This window comes from Telmatherina bonti (genome assembly GCF_933228915.1).
Source record: "Telmatherina bonti genome assembly, contig: SUPER_14_unloc_2, whole genome shotgun sequence".
NCBI lineage: Eukaryota > Metazoa > Chordata > Actinopteri > Atheriniformes > Telmatherinidae > Telmatherina > Telmatherina bonti.
The window spans coordinates 1,069-20,460 of record NW_027634814.1 but is presented as its reverse complement, the minus strand read 5'-3'; the positions used below and the strand labels follow the sequence as shown (position 1 = coordinate 20,460).

The 19,392-nt window shown below is 41.3% G+C and overlaps 1 protein-coding gene across 1 annotated transcript; it reads right to left on the bottom strand.

Annotated features, from left to right (window-relative positions):
- Positions 1 to 983: 983 nt before the first annotated feature.
- On the bottom strand, positions 984 to 18,932 carry fus (FUS RNA binding protein; the record flags this gene model as incomplete). The annotated part of the gene is made up of 13 exons (XM_079253661.1): positions 984 to 4,139; positions 5,143 to 5,275; positions 5,420 to 5,517; positions 5,602 to 5,719; positions 5,796 to 5,894; positions 5,988 to 6,117; positions 7,995 to 8,104; positions 9,081 to 9,122; positions 12,292 to 12,326; positions 17,384 to 17,570; positions 17,919 to 18,142; positions 18,493 to 18,661; positions 18,739 to 18,932. Coding segments are annotated over 13 exons (1,579 nt in total), but the record flags the coding sequence as incomplete, so codon positions are not given.
- Positions 18,933 to 19,392: the final 460 nt, after the last annotated feature.

Here is a 19,392-nt window from a genome sequence, read left to right as displayed (position 1 = left end):
TGCTTTCCCACATGGCTTATAGTGTGTATAACCGCTCCTCTCCTTTGCTGTATATATGTAAATACATTTAAATGGTAAATGTTTCAGATGTTCAAACATCTGTTCCACATGTGCACCTGTTTAGTCGTAAGTTAAGCTCTACTGGTATTTATTTCTTCATAACAACAATTCTTCCTCATTCTCGGCAAGAAAACCTGAAATGACCTGAACCTTGAAGTAGTTCATGACAAGCGGAGCCGTGCACCACATCGATGAGGATGGCTCATTTGCACATCAGGGACGTGTCCAACTCACTGGAAATTAAAGGTGTCCAGTATAAACACACGCTGTGATTACCAAGGACTGTTAAAAGATACAGCTATAATCTACAGGGCAAATATATAAATATGAAATAAAGCTGAATAAGAATAAAAATGATGAAAAGTTTAATGTCTACATGTCAGTAGAAGTAAAATGCTGCGTTCTGGTTGGTTTTGTGGACGGCCGATTGAAGGTTTTCCACCTTGATAAAAAGCACCTGCCAGTCCAGGTGAGCCTTCTACCTGAAATCCCCTGCAACTTTCACAGAGTAAAATGATCTTAGATTAAAATTCAGCAGATATCTAAATGTGATGTTTGTGCCAAGATTGAAGAGGAGCGGCGACTTATTAAACCCGTTTGGAAAGGTAAACACTTCAGGTGTGCCCGAGGAGGGAACGATACCTGTAACAGCAATCACATAACTCCTTCAGCTCGGATTCAGACCTCCATCTCTTCTCACATTTATACATTTTTAAACCCGATCCGGCGAGAAGACGGAGTTCTCACGATGCAGCTGAGCCAACCTCCTGCTCGCCGCCGCCTCAGCCGGATGCCTCTCATGCTGCGAAACAAACGAAGAAGCTCACACGCACCCGTTTGTTTGTTCAACGTGTCCATTTAAAAACCAACACACACAATACATAAACACCTCATGAACAAATACATCAAACAGTTGTGGGTCAACAACAGCGTCTCGGATACAGCTGCAGGCGTGAGGCTTTATTTACACACTGCAGCTAAACTAATTTGTACCCGCCGGGTGACGGAGGACGACACGCTCCACATCCTCCCGTTTACCCTGAAAATCAGCAGTTTGCTTCGTCTTCGTCATCTCTGCTTGTTTAAACAAGAGACTGTGTTCAAGGTCACGATGAAACACTGACTGCTTCATCCTCATGAAACATGAAGAGGATAAATGCAGGAAAAGCAGAAGCATGCTTATTTATAAAAGTTCATTAATTTGGTTGTTTTCATTCCTTTATGATTCTTTTATTGATTTATTTTCATTGATCATTGTCAGAGGAAGTGAACAAATAAGAATATTTCACAGTTTTCAAGCTTTAACTCCCGATGAAATGACTAAATGTTCCCACAGAAGCTTTAAATTTGTCCAGAAAAAATAAATAAAAGCTGCATTTAAATCCAGCAGAGCACATACAGGAGGAGGAGGATTTAAACATGGCTTTATCCCACTTTTGGATAATTTTGGACGTGTTTCATGTTGAATCTACACGTTTTTGTGCAAGGCGCTCTCTGCAAACCCTGCAGCTCAACATCAACGTTACGGTTGAAGGATTTTACTTGCAGTTTCTGTTGTTTATCATCAGCTGTAGTATCGTCAGCATCTCTGCTGGTATCAGAACAAGGAAACTCGTGACTTTCAGCTGAAATGGGGAAACTGGTGAGGTGCTTACACTAAAACTTATATTTATTATTTTTACTTTAACTTAAAGGTCTGGTGTGTGAGAGATACTGCCATCTAGTGGTAAAGATGGGATTAACATAGTAGTGAATTTACGGTGGCTGTCAGTGGTCAAAATTCTTTCAAACGTATCTATATTTTAATGTGAGTGGATGTGTGTGTGTACTTTCCCCTGTGGTGCTTTTAAGGTGTTACTTCTCCCAAATGGTGCTCTAGCTCCGATCAAACGGAGCTTCTACTGCAGTTTTAATGCTTCTTTACACAAGCTGTTTGTCCATTCAGAGCCACCGTAGTGAAAATGGTGGCAGTTGCCATGCAAGTGGACCTGCAGCAAGTAGATATAAATGTTATTCTAGTTGTTTTAGTGAAGTGATTGGAGACAAATAGAAAATGTTTAGTACCCTGGTGCATTTAGGCAGATTTTCCTCTTCACCTCGCCATGTTTTTGGCTTTTTGGCTCTTTTTGCCACAACTTTTTGTAACTAGTCTTTCTCCTGATACAATTTGAAATTAAAATTTAATTTAATCAAACTGGCATTTAAATGGTTAAAACCTTCAAAATCATGTTTGGTAGTTCTGAGCACAGCTGAAGGAGTCTCAGAAGATTTTTGCATTAAAAAAATGAGACAGAAAATATTAATCTGCTAAACTTCAGTTTTCAGAAGGAGACATTTTTGTCCTTAATAAGTCTAGAGGGTGGTAAAACAAAACAAATCCCTGACAGCTAATAGATGTATAATGGATATATTCCATCTTTCTGTCATTTTATTACACACTGCACCTTTAAGTGTTTCATTATCAGACTGAGATTTTATGTCCAACAGCTTAGAGATGGGTAGAGGGGCCAAAAACATGAACTTGGCGTTACTTCAAAAACTTTACTCCAGTAGAAGTGAAAAGTAGCCATCCAAAAGATGATTCAAGCACGGGCAAAGTATTTGGTGAAATCTACTCAAGTACTGAGTAACATTTTAGATGTAAACAGACAGGATAGTGGTTAGCTAATGCTAATTGATTCCTATAGAAAATGTATGGTTGTCTGATTAGCTTATGGTAGCTAATGCTAACTCATTCCTCGGCATAAAATATTTAGAGTATGGAAGCCGCACTTGAAGTGTCAGGTCTTATGAAATCTGGTTTATTTTTTTTTATTGTCAGTGTTTTTTCTCCAGGGATTCTGCGTTTTACTCTGTAAGCTCATGTTTTTCAGGGCTGATACGTCTCATGTGGTGGATGAATAAGTTTCAACAGGAAACACTTTTTCTTTCAGATATTCAGGCTCCAGAGACCTTTAACAGACTGTTGCTGGACATAAAATGGGGTCAGAGGCAAGAGGGGGTGACCTGGAGATACGGATTCCAGGGTGGGAATCGAACTTGTGGCAGCTTCATGGAGGAGCTGTAATCTGTATAAGAGTCGGCGGCTCAACCAGTTGAGTTTAGTGCAATAGAAATCCTTCTTTTTCTTTCATTTTTACTTTTCTTTTTACCATAGTTTTGTACCATAGTTTTGTTGACAACATCTTCTCCACAAATCACACAGACAGGAAACATAAGACGCCAACGGCATTTGACTCATCTCCGTTTTTTTTGTTCATGGTTGTTTGTGGTCATGCGACGGCTTCTGATTGGTGAAATCGGCTGCATTTATGGCAAAATTGAAGCAATTCAACTGAACAGACGGGTGTAAAGACTGCTGTCCAGTGTAGCGGAGTAAGAGTAGCAGTATGGTGCAGTAAAACTAGTCTTATGAGTCGCTATCCACCGCTGGAACTGCTTTACAGACAATTTATAACACAACAGATCCGATAAAAACTGCTCTAATCAGTAGTTTTATCTGCAAAACTAAATATTTACGACCACGAAACACTTTAAACATAAATAAATATACATTTTAAATGATTCATATGATGAAACCAACATCTCAGGTGATTGACTGTAGCTGTATCTATAAATGTTGCTGCTTGAAGACCTGGTGAACGTTAGTAACAAGACATCTGTAAACCTCTGAGCATCTTCACATAAACCCGTCTCACATATAAAAACAGAGAATTTAGCTGCCTGGAAGGAAGGTTTTGTTTCCATCCTCGTTCCTCTGAATCTCTACCGCACCGGTTTACAGTGAAAAACACCAGCTGGTTCCAGTGGTGCTGCTGGTGTGTGAAACACCACCATCAGCGGACGATGCTTACACACCGTTTTTACAGATGTTTTCCTCGTTTGTCTAAAAGTTCTGCTGAGCAGACGATGAGAGTCCGAACAACCAATAGAGTCACATTTTCCTACATGATGACAAAAGGGATCCAGAGCTGTAGAGGAGGGAGGTGTGGACACACTGTGTTCGTACTGAGGAGGTGAGATGTGTCTGAAGGATGATTCAGTACGGACGACCCCGTCGCTCCTGCCTGCGGTCCTCCCTGAAATGACAACAGGACGGTTACCATGTCATCCGACCAATCTGTACGAGTTATGATGATTCACAATGAAGAGGCGTCCGGATCCAATCAGGTGGACCTGGTGGGGACTGACAGGTCCCAACATGTCCAAAGTTTTTAAAGGAAATTCTAAACTACTGATGACAATTTAAAGGATTTTTGCAGAGCGCAGTGGCTTAAAAACTTGTCATTTGTTCCAATGGTGTACTGGTCCCTCAAGAAGTGGGTACACTCTAAATTTTTTGCCCTTTATTTAAAAAAAGAAAAGGAAAAAAAAAACAACAAAATAAAAGTAGCCCAGAAAACACAGTTTCAGAAACAGTGACATGTAGGACTACTTTACATAAATCCATCAGTATATCTGCTCATCGTCACATCATTTCTGCTCTTCGGTTTCAGGGAGGAAGAGTCATGGAATAACTAAACCAGTACTGGCACACTGGAGAGAGACAGGCTCATAGACATATAGATCTGTATTATGTCTATGTTCAGGCTGGCTAACTGCACCAGTGTAGCATACTGGTAACCTTATCTGAGCTGCTGGGCAACGTAGGTACACGTGTCGGGATGTTTGTAATTGTGAAAGCAGCATCACAAGGGGGGTTTAGAAGTGGGTATACTCAACTCTGACTGAAAAAGAAGTAGGTATACTCCGTATACCCACGTATACCCTGGACAACACTACTGGTGTCTTCCAAGATTTACGAAGCGTTCTGCAGCTGTTTGTTAGTTATTGGACTGTGAAATCACACTGATGCTGGGAATGAAAAACTACAAGGTCACGATGAGCCTACACGCCTCTATAAGCCAACAAATCGCACAGATACTTTTTACCTGAAGAAAAATAAGGTAATGAGTTTATAATTTTTTGTTTAGTTATTTTTATTATTGACTAGATTCCCTGCGTTATTTACTATACTGAAGTATATTTTCATCACTGATCAAGTAATAAAGACTCATTAAGGTTTTGTTTGGAGTATCTTACCTTGCATCCATCTTTCCTGGGCCGAATCCGCCTCGCTCGCCTCCTCGGCCACCTCTGAAACCGCCTCGATCGTTGCCCCGACCCCTAAAGCCACCGCGGTCGAAGCCTCCTCTGCGGTCTCCGCTGTAGCCTCCTGATGGCAGCCAAACGTGTCGTTTAGGTTTAAGGACAAAGTGAAATGAGAAATGCGTCATTAAAAGCTTTACTGGTTTCTGTGATGTCTAACTCTCCATGCAGGACTGGAGAAGTGGCTGAATCTAATGGGAAGGTGTCTGACCTCTGTCCATGGGGGGCATCCCACCAGCATCTTCAGGTTTGGGAGCTTTGCACTGGTTACACTCATTACGCCATGAGAAGTTCAGGTTGCCACAGTTACTGAGGAGACATGCGGAGAAAGAAGAGTAAAAATGAGATTCTGTACTTTGTGCTCACCGAGCAGAACCACTGAACTTTGCTTACGGGTTTGAACACTTCCAGTCTCCAGCTCTTTGCTGTCCTCCCCCACTTCCACTTCCTTCGTTACCCCCTGGAAAGCCTCCACCCCGACCCCCTCCGAATCCTCCACGACCCATCGGCCCTACGGAGCAAAACAACAAGATGTGTGTTGATGATGTTCAGCTACGATTTGAGACAAGGAGAAGATAAAAATTCACCTCCTCGTCCTCGGCCTCCCCTCATTCCACCTCTGCCTCCAAAGTCCGCTCTGCGGGTGGCGAAGGACACCTTGATGGGGTTTCCATTGAAGTCTTTACCTGAGGAGGAGATGGAAACGTCAGAGGCAACATGGAGGAGAGTGTTTAACAGCAAGTCACCATGGAAACGTCGAATGAAACGTTTATACTCACCGTCAAACCAGTCGATGGCAGCCTTGGCTGAGGGGGGGTCGTCGAAGGAAACCGTGGCTTCCCCCTTCAGCTTCCCCGTATCTCTGTCTGTGTACAGGTTGATCATCGGCAGGCCGGTCTTCTTGTTCACCTGCGAGGACGGCGGGAAGAAACGCCATCAGTCCAGCTGGTCAAATAACAACAACAACAAGACAACAACAATGGATGTCTGGAGTATGTAATATTACCAGTAAGAAGGAGGAGAAAAGGAAGAGGAGGTAGAAGAAGAAGAAGCAGAAGAGAAAGAACCACCAGAGAATGAAGAAAAGGTAGAAGAAGAAACAGAAGACCAAGAATTAGCCGTTTAAAAGAGGTAGAAGAAGAAAAAGAGGCAGAAGACAAAGAATTTGAAGATGAAGAAAAAGAGGTAGAAGGACAGAGAAAAAAGGAGTTTAAAGAAAAGGAAATGGTAGAGGAAGAACAAAAATATACTGAAGAGGAATAAGAAAGAATCAGAAAATCTGGAAAAAAGAGTTGAAGAGGAAAAAGAATAGAAAAGAGAAAAAGAAGAGGTAGAAGAGGAAGAAGGACCAGAGGTATAAAAGGAAAGATAGTAGAAAAATAGAAAAGAATGGAGATGATTAAGAATAAAAAAGTCAGATGAAGGTAGAAGCAGAAGAAAAGAGGCAGCAGAAGAGATGAGGTAGAACAAAAGAAAAGACTAACCAAGATGTAGAAGTCAATATAGAAAGAAATGGACAAACAAGAAATAAAAGTAGTAGAAGAAGAGGATGAGGAGGTAAGAGGTAAAAGTAGTAAAAGAAAAGGATGAGAAGATAAGAGGTAGAAGTAGTAGAAGAAGAGGATGAGGAGGTAAGAGATAGAAGTAGTAGAAGAGGATGAGGAGGTAAGAGGTCGAAGTAGTAGAAGAAGAGGATGAGGAGGAAAGAGGTAGAAGTAGAAGAAGAGGATGAGGAGGTAAGAGGTAGAAGTAGTAGAAGATGAGGATGAGGGGAAAGAGGTAGAAGTAGAAGAAGAGGATGAGGAGGTAAGAGGTAGAAGTAGTAGAAGATGAGGATGAGGGGAAAGAGGTAGAAGTAGAAGAAGAGGATGAGGAGGTAAGAGGTAGTAGTAGTAGAAGAGGATATAGGGAAAGAGGTCGAAGTAGTAGAAGAGGATGAGGAGGAAAGAGGTAGAAGTAGTAGAAGAAGAGGATGAGGAGGTAAGAGGTAGAAGCAGTAGAAGATGAGGATGAGGGGAAAGAGGTAGAAGTAGAAGAAGAGGATGAGGAGGTAAGAGGTAGAAGTAGTAGAAGAAGAGGATGAGGGGAAAGAGGTAGAAGTAGAAGAAGAGGATGAGGAGGTAAGAGGTAGAAGTAGTAGAAGATGAGGATGAGGGGGAAGAGGTAGAAGTAGAAGAAGAGGATGAGGAGGTAAGAGGTAGTAGTAGTAGAAGAGGATATAGGGAAAGAGGTCGAAGTAGTAGAAGAAGAGGATGAGGAGGAAAGAGGTAGAAGTAGTAGAAGAAGAGGATGAGGAGGTAAGAGGTAGAAGTAGTAGAAGATGAGGATGAGGGGAAAGAGGTAGAAGTAGAAGAAGAGGATGAGGAGGTAAGAGGTAGAAGTAGTAGAAGAGGATGAGGAGGTAAGAGGTAGTAGTAGTAGAAGAGGATATGGGGAAAGAGGTAGAAGTAGTAGAAGAAGAGGATGAGGAGGTAAGAGGTACAAGTAGAAGAAGAAGAGGATGAGGAGGTAAGAGGTAGAAGTAGTAGAGGAAGAGGATGAAGAGGTAAGAGGTAGAAGTAGTAGAAGAAGAGGATATGGGAAAGAGGTAGAAGTAGTAGAAGAAGAGGATGAGGAGGAAAGAGGTAGAAGTAGTAGAAGAAGAGGATGAGGGGGAAAGAGGTAGAAGACTAACTGCTAAAAAAAAAGCAGAAACTTGTGTGTAATCATGTATTTTTCAGAGCACAAAGGCGACCAAACGTGTTGGCGTGACTGAAAACGGACCAAACGGCGGAGCAAAGAGCAACCTTAATGATCCCGATCTGCTTGAAGAAGTCGGCCACCGAGTCCACCGTGTAGTCGTCTCCCAGGCCTTGAACGAAGATGGTGTTGTTATCGGAGTTGTCCTGGTCCTGCACTGTTGGACGATGGAAAGACAAGATGGATGGTGATGACATGATGGTATAACTGGAAATGATGATCTCCTGTGTGTTTATTACATCCTGTTTGACAGGAAACCTCTCAGAAGCCATGAAAATGTTCATGTTGAGACCATAGTCTGTATATAGAGATGGATGTAGCCTCTGTGACGTCATCCATAGGTTTCTGAAGAGCTGAATTGAAGCTCGGTGGGCGGTTCCTACCATCGCCATCTTGGCAGGGGCATGCGCATCATCTCACCCGGAAAATACATATATGGGCAAAGAGGTGGAGCTAAGAGGGGGGCTGTGAGCATCATGGTGGATGATTGACATCGAGCGAACTCCGAGCTTTCTGTAGCTAAGAGCTAACCGAGCTAACCCGGAGATAACAAGAGCTAACCAGCTAACAGAGGTAAGTGGGCTAAAACTAAGTCACATTGTTAACCAGCTAAAAACCGTGGTTCTACGTTCTTCTTTCTTGAAGTGGGAGATTGGTACCTGTCAATCAAAAGGACACGCCCCTAAATATGCCGAACTTTAAGACTAAATTACTTTTAAACGGGCGAGTTAGAAAAAAAATTCACTCCCTCCACAGTTGTCATGAAGGTAAACCTGACCTATTAAACCGAAAATGGATTTTTGAACCAGGCTGTAAACATGTTTATTTCTGCTGTGAAGTTGGTCTTTTTCACTTGGGAGTCTATGGGGATTTACTCTGTTTTGGAGCCATCCCCTAGCGGATAAAGGGTGAGCTGCAATTTTTTACATTTCCGCATAGACTTCACTTTTAACTGCCGAAGGCTCAGTCTTCCTTTCATATACGGTCTATGGTTGAGACAACCTGATCTTTGGCAGAGGCTACGTGAACTTCAGGAAAACATGCTTGGCTGTGTTTTCGGAGTTAGCGTAGATATTAAAATTCATCAGTTTGTCGAAACGACTGGAAAAAATGTGGGGAGAAATTCTGCTTACTGAAGGCGGGTCCGCCATGTCCAAGTCCTGGCTCTCTTGGTCCTTATGAGGGAAAAACAGAACAAAACATCCAAACATGAGTTGTGGAAAAGGAAACAATGGTTACAGTAATTATGAAACACAAGTTAGCATTCATTATAGACTGTTGTATGGTATCAGGAGACTTGGCCATGACTATCCGAGCTGTTACAGGTAACGTGGGGTTCCACAGGCCTCAGTACTTCAGCCGTTGTTGGTTATTTTCCACATATTTATTCTCCTACTTTACTGTGATGTATTTTACTACAACCTTTCTAGTAGTAGGGTCAATAAGTGGAATTTGGACTTTAACTGGTATTTTCCAAACTTTATGGTTGATTGAATGTGTCGATTTTTTTCTGTAGGTGTTGCATAAGCACCTGCTTTAACCTGCACCGTTATGTTTTATACTTCTCATCAGTATCCATAGTAAGAACCAGCAAAACCATCTCAATCAAACCACCAGAGTACAACCACTTTGATTCACATCCAGTCCTCAGTGACACTGTTGGCGTTTAAGTACATACTTTACCAAGACTAAATCCAGTTTATCAACCTGGATTTGATCTTTTCTGGTCGTTCTGCTTCGTAGCACTGAAGCAACATGAAACAGTTATAAACCATGATGGTTTGTGTTTGTCCCACTGCCTTCCAGCTGACTTTATGCTTCTCACTGGTATTTTTAGTTGCTTTGCTCAGCCGGTGAACAGGTCGGCAGCTGTAATTCTGCTTCCTGTAGAGCTGGACACATGGAGCTTTTCACTTCACTGTTGGTGCTTTCAGGTGTAGAACCAACAAACCAGGACGTACACACTGAAACACAATCTCTCTTTTCCTGACTCAACTGGTTGTCCATATCATTCATTCCCTCGCTTTTTATACAACATGAAACAGGAAAATAACACAATGTCAGACTGAGACCCTGACAGAAGCAACCGTTAGTCCAGACTTCTCAGAGATTAACCAAACACACAGCTTGAGCTCATTTTATTGGCAACTTGACTCAGCAGAACATCTGAATCTGGACAAATTTCCTTCTTTTAAACCATCAACACAACCGGCTGTACTTCTCACTGGGAATGATGGAGACACCAGGAGAAACGTTTTCTGGACACAGAAGTGACTCAGTAACCTGAGCAGGTAGTGCCAGTTTTTCCATCCCACACCCTCGTCACCATGACAACATGTTCAGGTGAATATTGGATATATATAGTTTCCTAATATTGTATATTTGTGTAAACCACTTCCAACAATCCTGTCTTCTTTTGTTTTTTGGTAATTAATCAGTTTCTTTCTTTCCCTGAGAGACTTTATTAAAAAAAGATTTTTTTTTTTTTTAAATCAAACATTTTTGTTATGGATTGTTTTACATATATTTTTTAAAAAGTCATTAAATTTTAAAGTTTATAGTAAAGCTAACATTAACCATTTTTTTATAAAGTAAAACCTTCACATCCAGCTGCTGGTAGTTTAGTGGAAACTATTCCTTGCTCTGAAGCCAAACATATTAATGCAAAGATCTCAGATCTTTGTCCTTACACATGCTATACTTTTACTCCAGTGACGTTACGTCTGCTGTTGTAACTAAAATAAAACCTACTCAGTCCGTGTGTTGTTGGATCTCTTTAGGTTTTCTAGAAGTCAACCACGAGACACTGACATATAGACCAAAGAAGCTTGTTGGAAAGTCTGGATCTGCTTTTCCTTATTCCCATCAGGAAGACTTTTCAGTGCTATTGCTCGGAGCGGCCATGTGGAGTTCCTCAGGGTTCTGTCCAGGGACTTTAAATAATACCAATTTTTAAAATACTTGAAAATATCAATTTTGCTACAAATAGTTTATGCTTCCCTAAGGTCAGATTACAGGCTCAGTAAAGTTTCCTATCGTCTCTACGCTGATGACACACGGCTGTTCTGCTCATTTAAAACCCTGTGACATCCAACACCATCCTTGAGATTCAACACAAACTGGGTGATTTAGGAGCTTCAGGTAAGTCCAGTCTCATAAAGCTGGGTGTCATTTTTTAAAGAAACTACAGTAAAAATTTAATTAGAAACTTTTTTCCATTTTAGGAACATGGCTAACTCAGAACAACAGTATCAACAAGTGAATAGATTATAAAACACAGCCGAGAGACTCAAACAGAAGAGCTCATTTAAACCTGTTTTAAGGTCACTGGTTACCAGTAAATCTTACCTCATTTTAGAATCTCAGTCTTAACATTCAGACCTCTTTATACTGCTGACCTAATTCAGTCGTAGCGTCCTCTAGCAGTTTAAATCGTCCAATCAGAATCACACCAGGACTTGAGGAGACCAGTCTTTTTTTTAAGTTGCTGAGAACATTCTTATTCTTACTCAGTACTGGACTCTTTTTGGGAATCTAAGACTGTTTTTTATTTACTTTTAGTGTATTTTAAGTTGCTATTTATGAAGCAGTTTGTGACACTTGTGACAAAGTGCTTCATAAATAGCAACAAAAAAAAAAAAGTAAAAAGTACTGCAAAAATAAACATTACTTCAAAGAACATGTTACTGTTTTATTCTCCTTTTTGTGAAATCATTTCACAGATTCAGTTTCCAGCCAAAACATGAAACATTCCGTTACCACACATTACTGGCCACACTGGTGCATCTGCATCACCTCCACTGGTTTCTGATAAAGGACCCTTTCCTGACAAAGTGGTAAACCAGTAACATTCTAGACATTTGATAAAACATTTGTTACGCTTGTATTTTTAAAGGATGACCACGTTGTTCCAGATCAGGTCGTTTTTACTTCATCCAACCAGTTTATTCATTCATTCAGCTGGTAGAAGATATTACAAACTATTTTTTAATAACCTAAACATCAATGGTTGTTCCATCTGTTCAACCTGCACCATACTGATAAATGTGAGATATTAAACACATGGAAGTTTGTCACATTAAACCAACCGGTTTTAGACCAGAGAAGCTCTGAACAACGATTCGAAGCTCCTTGACAGGAGCAGCATGTAAAGCCCCCATGCCACCCACTGCCACCGGAAACTTTCAGTCACCATCCACTATGGATGAGCATACTCAGTGTTCTTACCTGTGCAGCCATGCAACCCTGTTTGTGTCTACGTCCAGCTTTCAGCTCTGAGCTCCTCTTTAGCTTCACACCTCAGACTTAAACCCTTCTGTTTGTGTTTTTTGTTTTGCCACTTACCACCAAACTTATTGAATCCTCCACGATCGCCCATTCTGATGAAGAGGAAGAGAAAAACATTGAAGTCTGGCGCTCAGCGACTTCCCTCAGCGGATTGTGGGTAACTTTCACTCTCAGTCTCTTCTTCAAACCCACCCCTCTTTGTCGTCTCTCATCCCACTAAAACCTAACGTAATCTCCTTCGGTCTTCTTCACAGACCTCTAGAACAACAGGCCAGCTTAAAGACCGTGTTTTTGTGTTTACAAGCAGCTGAAATCAGCAATAAACTTGCATGTACCGTTTGTTTCATCATAAAACAGCTTGTATTTGTGTCAATTGACCAACAAAACATTAACGTATTTCATCCCAGGATGGCTGCAGCTTCAATCTTTTAGACAAACCCTTTAATTTGTAAATGTTTGCAACTTTCCCCCCAAATTATTGGAATTTTTGTTTGTTTCAACCAACTACAAGAGGACTGTAACAGGAAATTTCCCCATGTTATTATTTCCCACAGGGCAGAAAGCCAGCCTGCAGAGAAGAAAAACCCTAGGAGAAGATTCAGAGATTGATTAAAGCAGAGTATGACAGTGATGCTGTCTGGGCTGGTTGGGAAGGTGGTGCTAACAGAAACAGGTGATGGTTATATATAGTGAACTATTGGTTTGTAGGGACACACGTCTAGAGAGTTGTGGTGGAAAAGACAAACATGATGGGGAGAACACGTCACATCTGAGCTTACAGGATCCCTGAAAGATTATACAAGCCTGTACATTAATAGTTTGATTTTGGGCCATTTTGTTTTTGGGTTATCCTTCCTCTTGACTTATTTTTGCTTCAGTATCAAAACTATTCACAAGATCACATCATACGAGGGTCTGGTGGAAAAATTATATATTACATTTTTCCAAAGAAAAAAACACTTAACTCTTAAAAATCAACTGAAAATGTAGTTAATTCTATTTTCTTAAATGGAAAATAAATAATAATACTAATATTGCTGCTATACAGAGATATTCAGACATCTTGTAGTCCAGACTGAGATTAGAAATGTTCACACCTCAGTACGGAAGATCCAATTTCCATTGCAAATAAGAAGCAAAAAGATAAGATAAAGGTGGCGTTACTTCACCTTCTTCGTGGCCAAATTGTGGTTTCAGCATCACCGAACCATCGAAGGCTTTGCAGACATTTTTATTCATGTTACAGTTCGGCCCAGTGGTGCTGAAGGTTTCCAGCTTTACTTTAATACATTTAGTCTGACTGTAGTATGGTTCGCTAGCTGTTTATTTAAGCCTACTGACAGCTGTTCTGGTACGGTTTCAATCATGAATATTTAAGGCATATCTCCTCAGAGTCCACACAACAACAAGCCTAATCAATCAACTACGCATACAAGCTTAGAACTGCAAAACCATGACTTGGCCTTTAAAGGATGCTATGATGATCAAAGGGGAAGGACAAATGAAGGGCTAAAAGATAATAAAAATAAAAAATGAAATGGGAAAGTTGAATCACTGAGTTTGTCAGCAACACTATGAGCTTACAGAGATCAAACACAATCCAACCTATAAGAAAATAAAAACATCAACTTACCACACCAGTGTTTGCCTCATAGCTCCACCCATTCACTGATGATGTAAAAACTCGGTCTGAATCAGCTGTTTGGTTTATTTAAGTTTATATGTTCATATCCTTCAGTCTGCACAGAAAAGCAGCTTCAAGAAGTATCTGATGAGGTTTCATCCAATTTTATCCTGAGTCTGTTTAACCCTGAAAACTTCCAACCATTATTTTTGGTGACAGTTTTTTTTTTTTTTTTAATGTAAAAAACATGTAGAAGTTTAATCCTGTTAATCCCAGTCAGCGTGAAGACGTGACGTCTCCATGCAGGCATGATGTTTCCAGCCTCAGCTGTCAGATACTGAGGCTAAAATTATGTAAAATGAATGTATGAATAGATAAAGCAACACAAAGAGCAACCAGAAGTTTGTAGAAATAACACATAGATCAGCAGTGACCAAGCCGTTTCTCATCTACACATCATTCTCTCACGTCTAAAACACACACACAACACACACTATTTACATGTTTACACACTTCTTCCTGCTACTATTTACCTGCTATCCTCACTAAAGCACCTCCAGATGGATAACTGGGTGGGAATCTCTGGTCTGTTTTTGAACTGGTTTAAAAAAAAGGGACTATTTTGTGTCAGTAACTATAAATTTGCATGTGGAGTTCCCCAAGGCTCCATGTTGGGATCCCTGTTGTTCAGCATCTACAGGCTCTAACTCTGCTGTTCTTGGGGCCAGCGAGCATCAGAGACGTCTTCCTGGTGTTATTCCAGCTATAGAGGACCAAAACTACATCTTGTGGCTGGATTGTAAACCTCCTGAAACCTAATCGTCGAAAGGGTCAGATATCCACCACATTCACCCCACAGTTACACACTACCCTTCCTGAGACACTGATGTTATGTAAGGGATCTGGAATCTGATGGTGTTTTAAGGGTTATAGTGGTTGGTTTAGTTTCCCGTTTCCCAGCACATTGCTGTTGTTCATAAGTTGTCCACGGGTTTAGTTTCCCGTTTCCCAGCACATTGCTGTTGTTCATAAGTTGTCCACTGAAACTTTATAACCGGAGACCCTTTGTTTGGATCGCCATGCTGTTGTTGCCTTTCCACCAGAGACCTGAAACCAAACCAGTATGCGACAGTTGCAAACTGGATTTCAGTTCATGGAGAGCTTGTCGGCTGTTAAGTCCTTATGATAATCTGAGAACACAGAGCAGATGTTTGCTATTAAACATCTGTATCGATGTGGTTGACTCATTAACTCACTTATGGCTCCATTGTTTTGTTTTTTTCTCACTGGAAACTTGAAGTGAAGACACTATAACGGAAGTACCATACCTTTATAAAATATTTTTCCAAACGTTTGTTACAATCATTGTTTAGATAAAAACAGAAGCAGAACTTGAACCAGTTTAACTGCGTTCAGACAGTCCAACTGTAGAAAGCCTGAAGTGAACTGTTAGAACCAGGTCATCTGAGCACGCTGACCAGTGCTATCGGCGGGTTTCTGACCATCATGACCACCTCACCAGAGGCAACTCCACTCACATAATTCAGGATTTGGTCCTCTGCGTTGTAATGCTGTGCCTGGACTCAGGTTAGTATGATATCTGTTCATCTGTGAGCAGAATAAACAGAAGATTGACAGTTTTTTTTTACCTGTGGACCATACTGAGCAACACAACCCTCATGAACACAATACCTTTGTGTATCACACATGCCGAAGCTATTTATGTCCTTTCTATTTTAAAACACTTTCAACTCAAGCATTCATTTTTCTTACTTTTTGTGGAAATTAAATTTCTTTGCACAAGTATGTAGTGACAATGAAACATTACTGTTTAATGCAGCTTGCAGACAGACTTTCCACTGTCCTTCCACAGCTTCAGGGTTTCTGAGTTTCAGAGAAAACAATTCTGCGTCTTCATACTTTATATAATGATGGTGGAGCGGTGGTTCGCTTTGCAGTCTCACAGCAGGTGGTTAGAGACTCAGGTTGGGAGGGAGGTCTGAACAGTGGACCTTTTGTGGAGTTAGCATGTTCCTCCTGTGTATGTGTGGCTTCCTCCCGCCATTCAAAAACATGCAGGTTAAGGTTTTTCTGATGCCTTATGTATGTAAATGGGGACGTCTGTTTAAAATGTTGTCATATGCTCTAATATTTCTTATATTGTCATGGTTGTTAAGTCAACTCTTCCACTAGTTGGCGGTGATGAGTTCAGAGTTCATGCCCTTGTTTTGATACAGATTGGTAGTAGTAATGCACCACTATAAAGTTGTTTACAACCGTCCAAAAGCATCAAAAGAATAAGAAAACCATAAATTGTTTTGATGTTGTCCTCAACTTTTTGCTTTTTTTTTTGGAGGTTTCTGCATCTTCTTCTTCCTCCTTCTGTTCCTCTTCTTCTCTGCTTGTGTGTCAGTTATACAACTCAACGCTGTCCCCTGGTGGTTTCTAGGGGTGTTTTTCCATTTCTGCGTCAAGTGACGGACAGCTAAGCCCCTTGAAAGACGCAGGAGACGGTCTGCATATCTGTCTTCAGTGTTGAGAATAAATGAGCCTTTAGGTGGACAGCTGCCTTTTGTAAGAGACTGCATGTCTGACTTTAAAAATTCTGATCTGATGCATTAAAATGCACTTTTGAAATACAATATTAAAGAAAGTCCATGTCTACATTTTATCAGATTTTGTTTGAAGCGTGTACGTGCACGGTGATGTCACCTCCTGTTACATTTATTCTGTGTTTAACACAGCAGCGCCAGTGGTCTCAGCGTTAGCCGATGATGTAAGCACTAAAACTGCTCAATAGTTTACAGGTGAGTGTTTTACTTCAGTGGTTCACAAACTTTTCCTGCATATCTTGTTTTGGACGGAAAGGACGAAGCTCTTTGTACATGTGCAGATTTAAAGACTAAATAAATCAGATACATGTATTGACATGTTCTAATAACGACTTATCTGATGAATGACGCCAGATTCTGCCGTTTACATGATAATCTGATAACTCCAGAAATCAGATTTCCGGTGTGCATGTACACTGGCTGAGCGATATGCATCCTGTCCTCTCACCCAGACACCACCCTCTCGGTAAACAGCTCCAGCTTTCACCAAGTGTTTGCTTTGCTTGAATCTTTGGTCTCTTTATGCAGACACAGTTAAACTGAAGGTATGTAAATAAACTTCAACAGAGGAGAAAAAGATTGTGTGTCTCTTCTTTCTTCGCTACTTGTTCATGCGTGGAATTAAATATGTAACCGTAGAAACAACATGTGGATTCAGTCATGCTACGTTCGCAGTTTGTGTTGATGCATTTAGCTGTTTTTGGAGCAGATTTTCTATATCCATTGCTGTTCATCGGGATTTGAACAGAATTTGTATTTATGAGAACTGATAGCATCAGGGCATGAAAAGCAACTTGACTCTGACATCATCCATCGCCATGTAGCCTTCAGAGCGGGACCAAAGAGGAGGACAGACGTCACTGCATTCAGATTACTTCTAACCTCCTGATAGGATTTCATTTTAAACACTTACCCTATGCCTCTTCCTCTTGGTCCACCTCGCCCGCCTCTATCGAAGCCACGATCGAATCCTCCTCCACCACGACCTCCAAACGCAGCACCACGGCCCCTGCCGCCACGGCCGTCCTGACCTCCATAACCTCCATCGTGACCACCGTAGCCCCCTCCTCCGCTCAACGGCGGGCTTTCATCTCTGTATCCTGAGAGAAGATCAGGACAATAAAACCTTGGTCGCTGCTGATCTGTGTGTTATTTCTACAAACTTCTGGTTGCTCTTTATGCTGCTTTATCTGTTCATATATTCATTTTACATAATTTTAGCCTCAGAATCTGACAGCTGAGGCTGAAAACATCACGTCTGCGTGGAAACGCCACGTCTGCAGCTGACTGGAGTTTAAATAGTTCAGTTTTTATTGGAACTCTATGTAAAAACCAAATAAACATAGACCAAAAATAGTTTAAAGGCTTGAAGATTAAAAATATAAAACACATGATTGCATCAAAGTGGAATTTAAGGTGGTAAACATGTAAACAAAGCCGATCCTCACCTGCACCCTGACCGTACGGACTCTGCTGACCGTAGCTCGGTGGAGGAGGGGAGCTGTAGCCCGGCGGCTGGTTGTAGTGACCTCCACCGTGCTGAGACGGTGGTTGATGGCTCCCACTGCCTCCGTAACCACTGGCCTGACCTCCACCGCTGCCATAACCGCCCCCACCCTGTCCTCCGCTTGGCGGCTGGTTGTAACCGGGGGTCGGAGAGTGACCTTCATAACTGCACAGCAAAGACGAGAATGATTTCGAGACGACAAAGCAACACAGCTGCAAAGCTGAAAGCATGAGTTTATGGTCAGAAACATTTCCTGTCCCATAGAAGGAGACGTTTCCCACCATTTAATAAAACATCAGTCAGAATAACTTTTTTTCATTTGCAATGATGCTTTTCTGCAAAACGGACCTGAACAAATCTATGTGCCTTCGCAACAAAACAATTTGCTCCAAATTTATCCAACCTTTTCTCCTCGATTTGCACCAGGAGCCACAAAAAGCTGAGCTTTCCTGAGGAGCTACTTGTAACTAAATATGATGGAAGTTAAATTAAAACAGAGGATTTTCATGCCTCACCCTCCAGAGGATGAAGAGGGAGGCTGCTGCTGGCTGTAACCAGAGAAGGAGGATTGCTGGTTGTAGTTCATGCTGGATGGCTGGTTGTTGTATCCTCCAGAGCTGTAGGACTGGCTGGAGTTGTTATACCCACCACCGCCCTGGTTAGAGGGTGGAGAACCATATCCTCCTGGTATGAAGTAGGAAATAGTGATTTAACAATGACCATGCTTCAGTTTGTGACAAACAATCTGACAACTAGTTTACCTGACGGCGGTTGACCGTAGCTCCCATAACCACCCTGGTTGTAAGGGACGGAGCTGCTGTCAGAGCCCTGGTTGTAGCTTCCATAGCCCTGCTGCTGGCTGTAACTCTGGCCAGACGACTGACCGTAGCCCTGGTTACCACCGCCGCCTCCTCCTCCTCCTCCTCCTCCTCCTCCTCCTCCATAGGACCCATAACTGCACGAACCAACCAGCATGTTAAGTATTAGTTAACTCTTTCCCTCTATCTTAGACTTTAAACCTCCTCTCTGGTCAGAGTAACATCTCTGATCAAGGATGTTGGTTTCAAACATGATCCATAAATAAACTGGCTTTACTTCTCCATCACTCAGACACAACTAATTCATTTTTCAGCATCCAACACCAGGCTTTTTTGTCTTTTTTTTTTTTTTTTTTAAATCAAATTATGGAAACAATTTCTATGCTGAAACCTTTATAATAACATAAGAATGACAGATTATATGAACTCACCCCTGGGCAGATGGTTGAGAATAATCTACAGAAGAAAAAAGCAGAGGGTTAGAAATAACCAAGTCATCATTTATGTTGATAAATTTAATTAAATAAACTCAATGTTATATGTGTGATAGTTGAAATAAGGTCATCTGTATTCTAATAAACTCAAAACTACATCAGA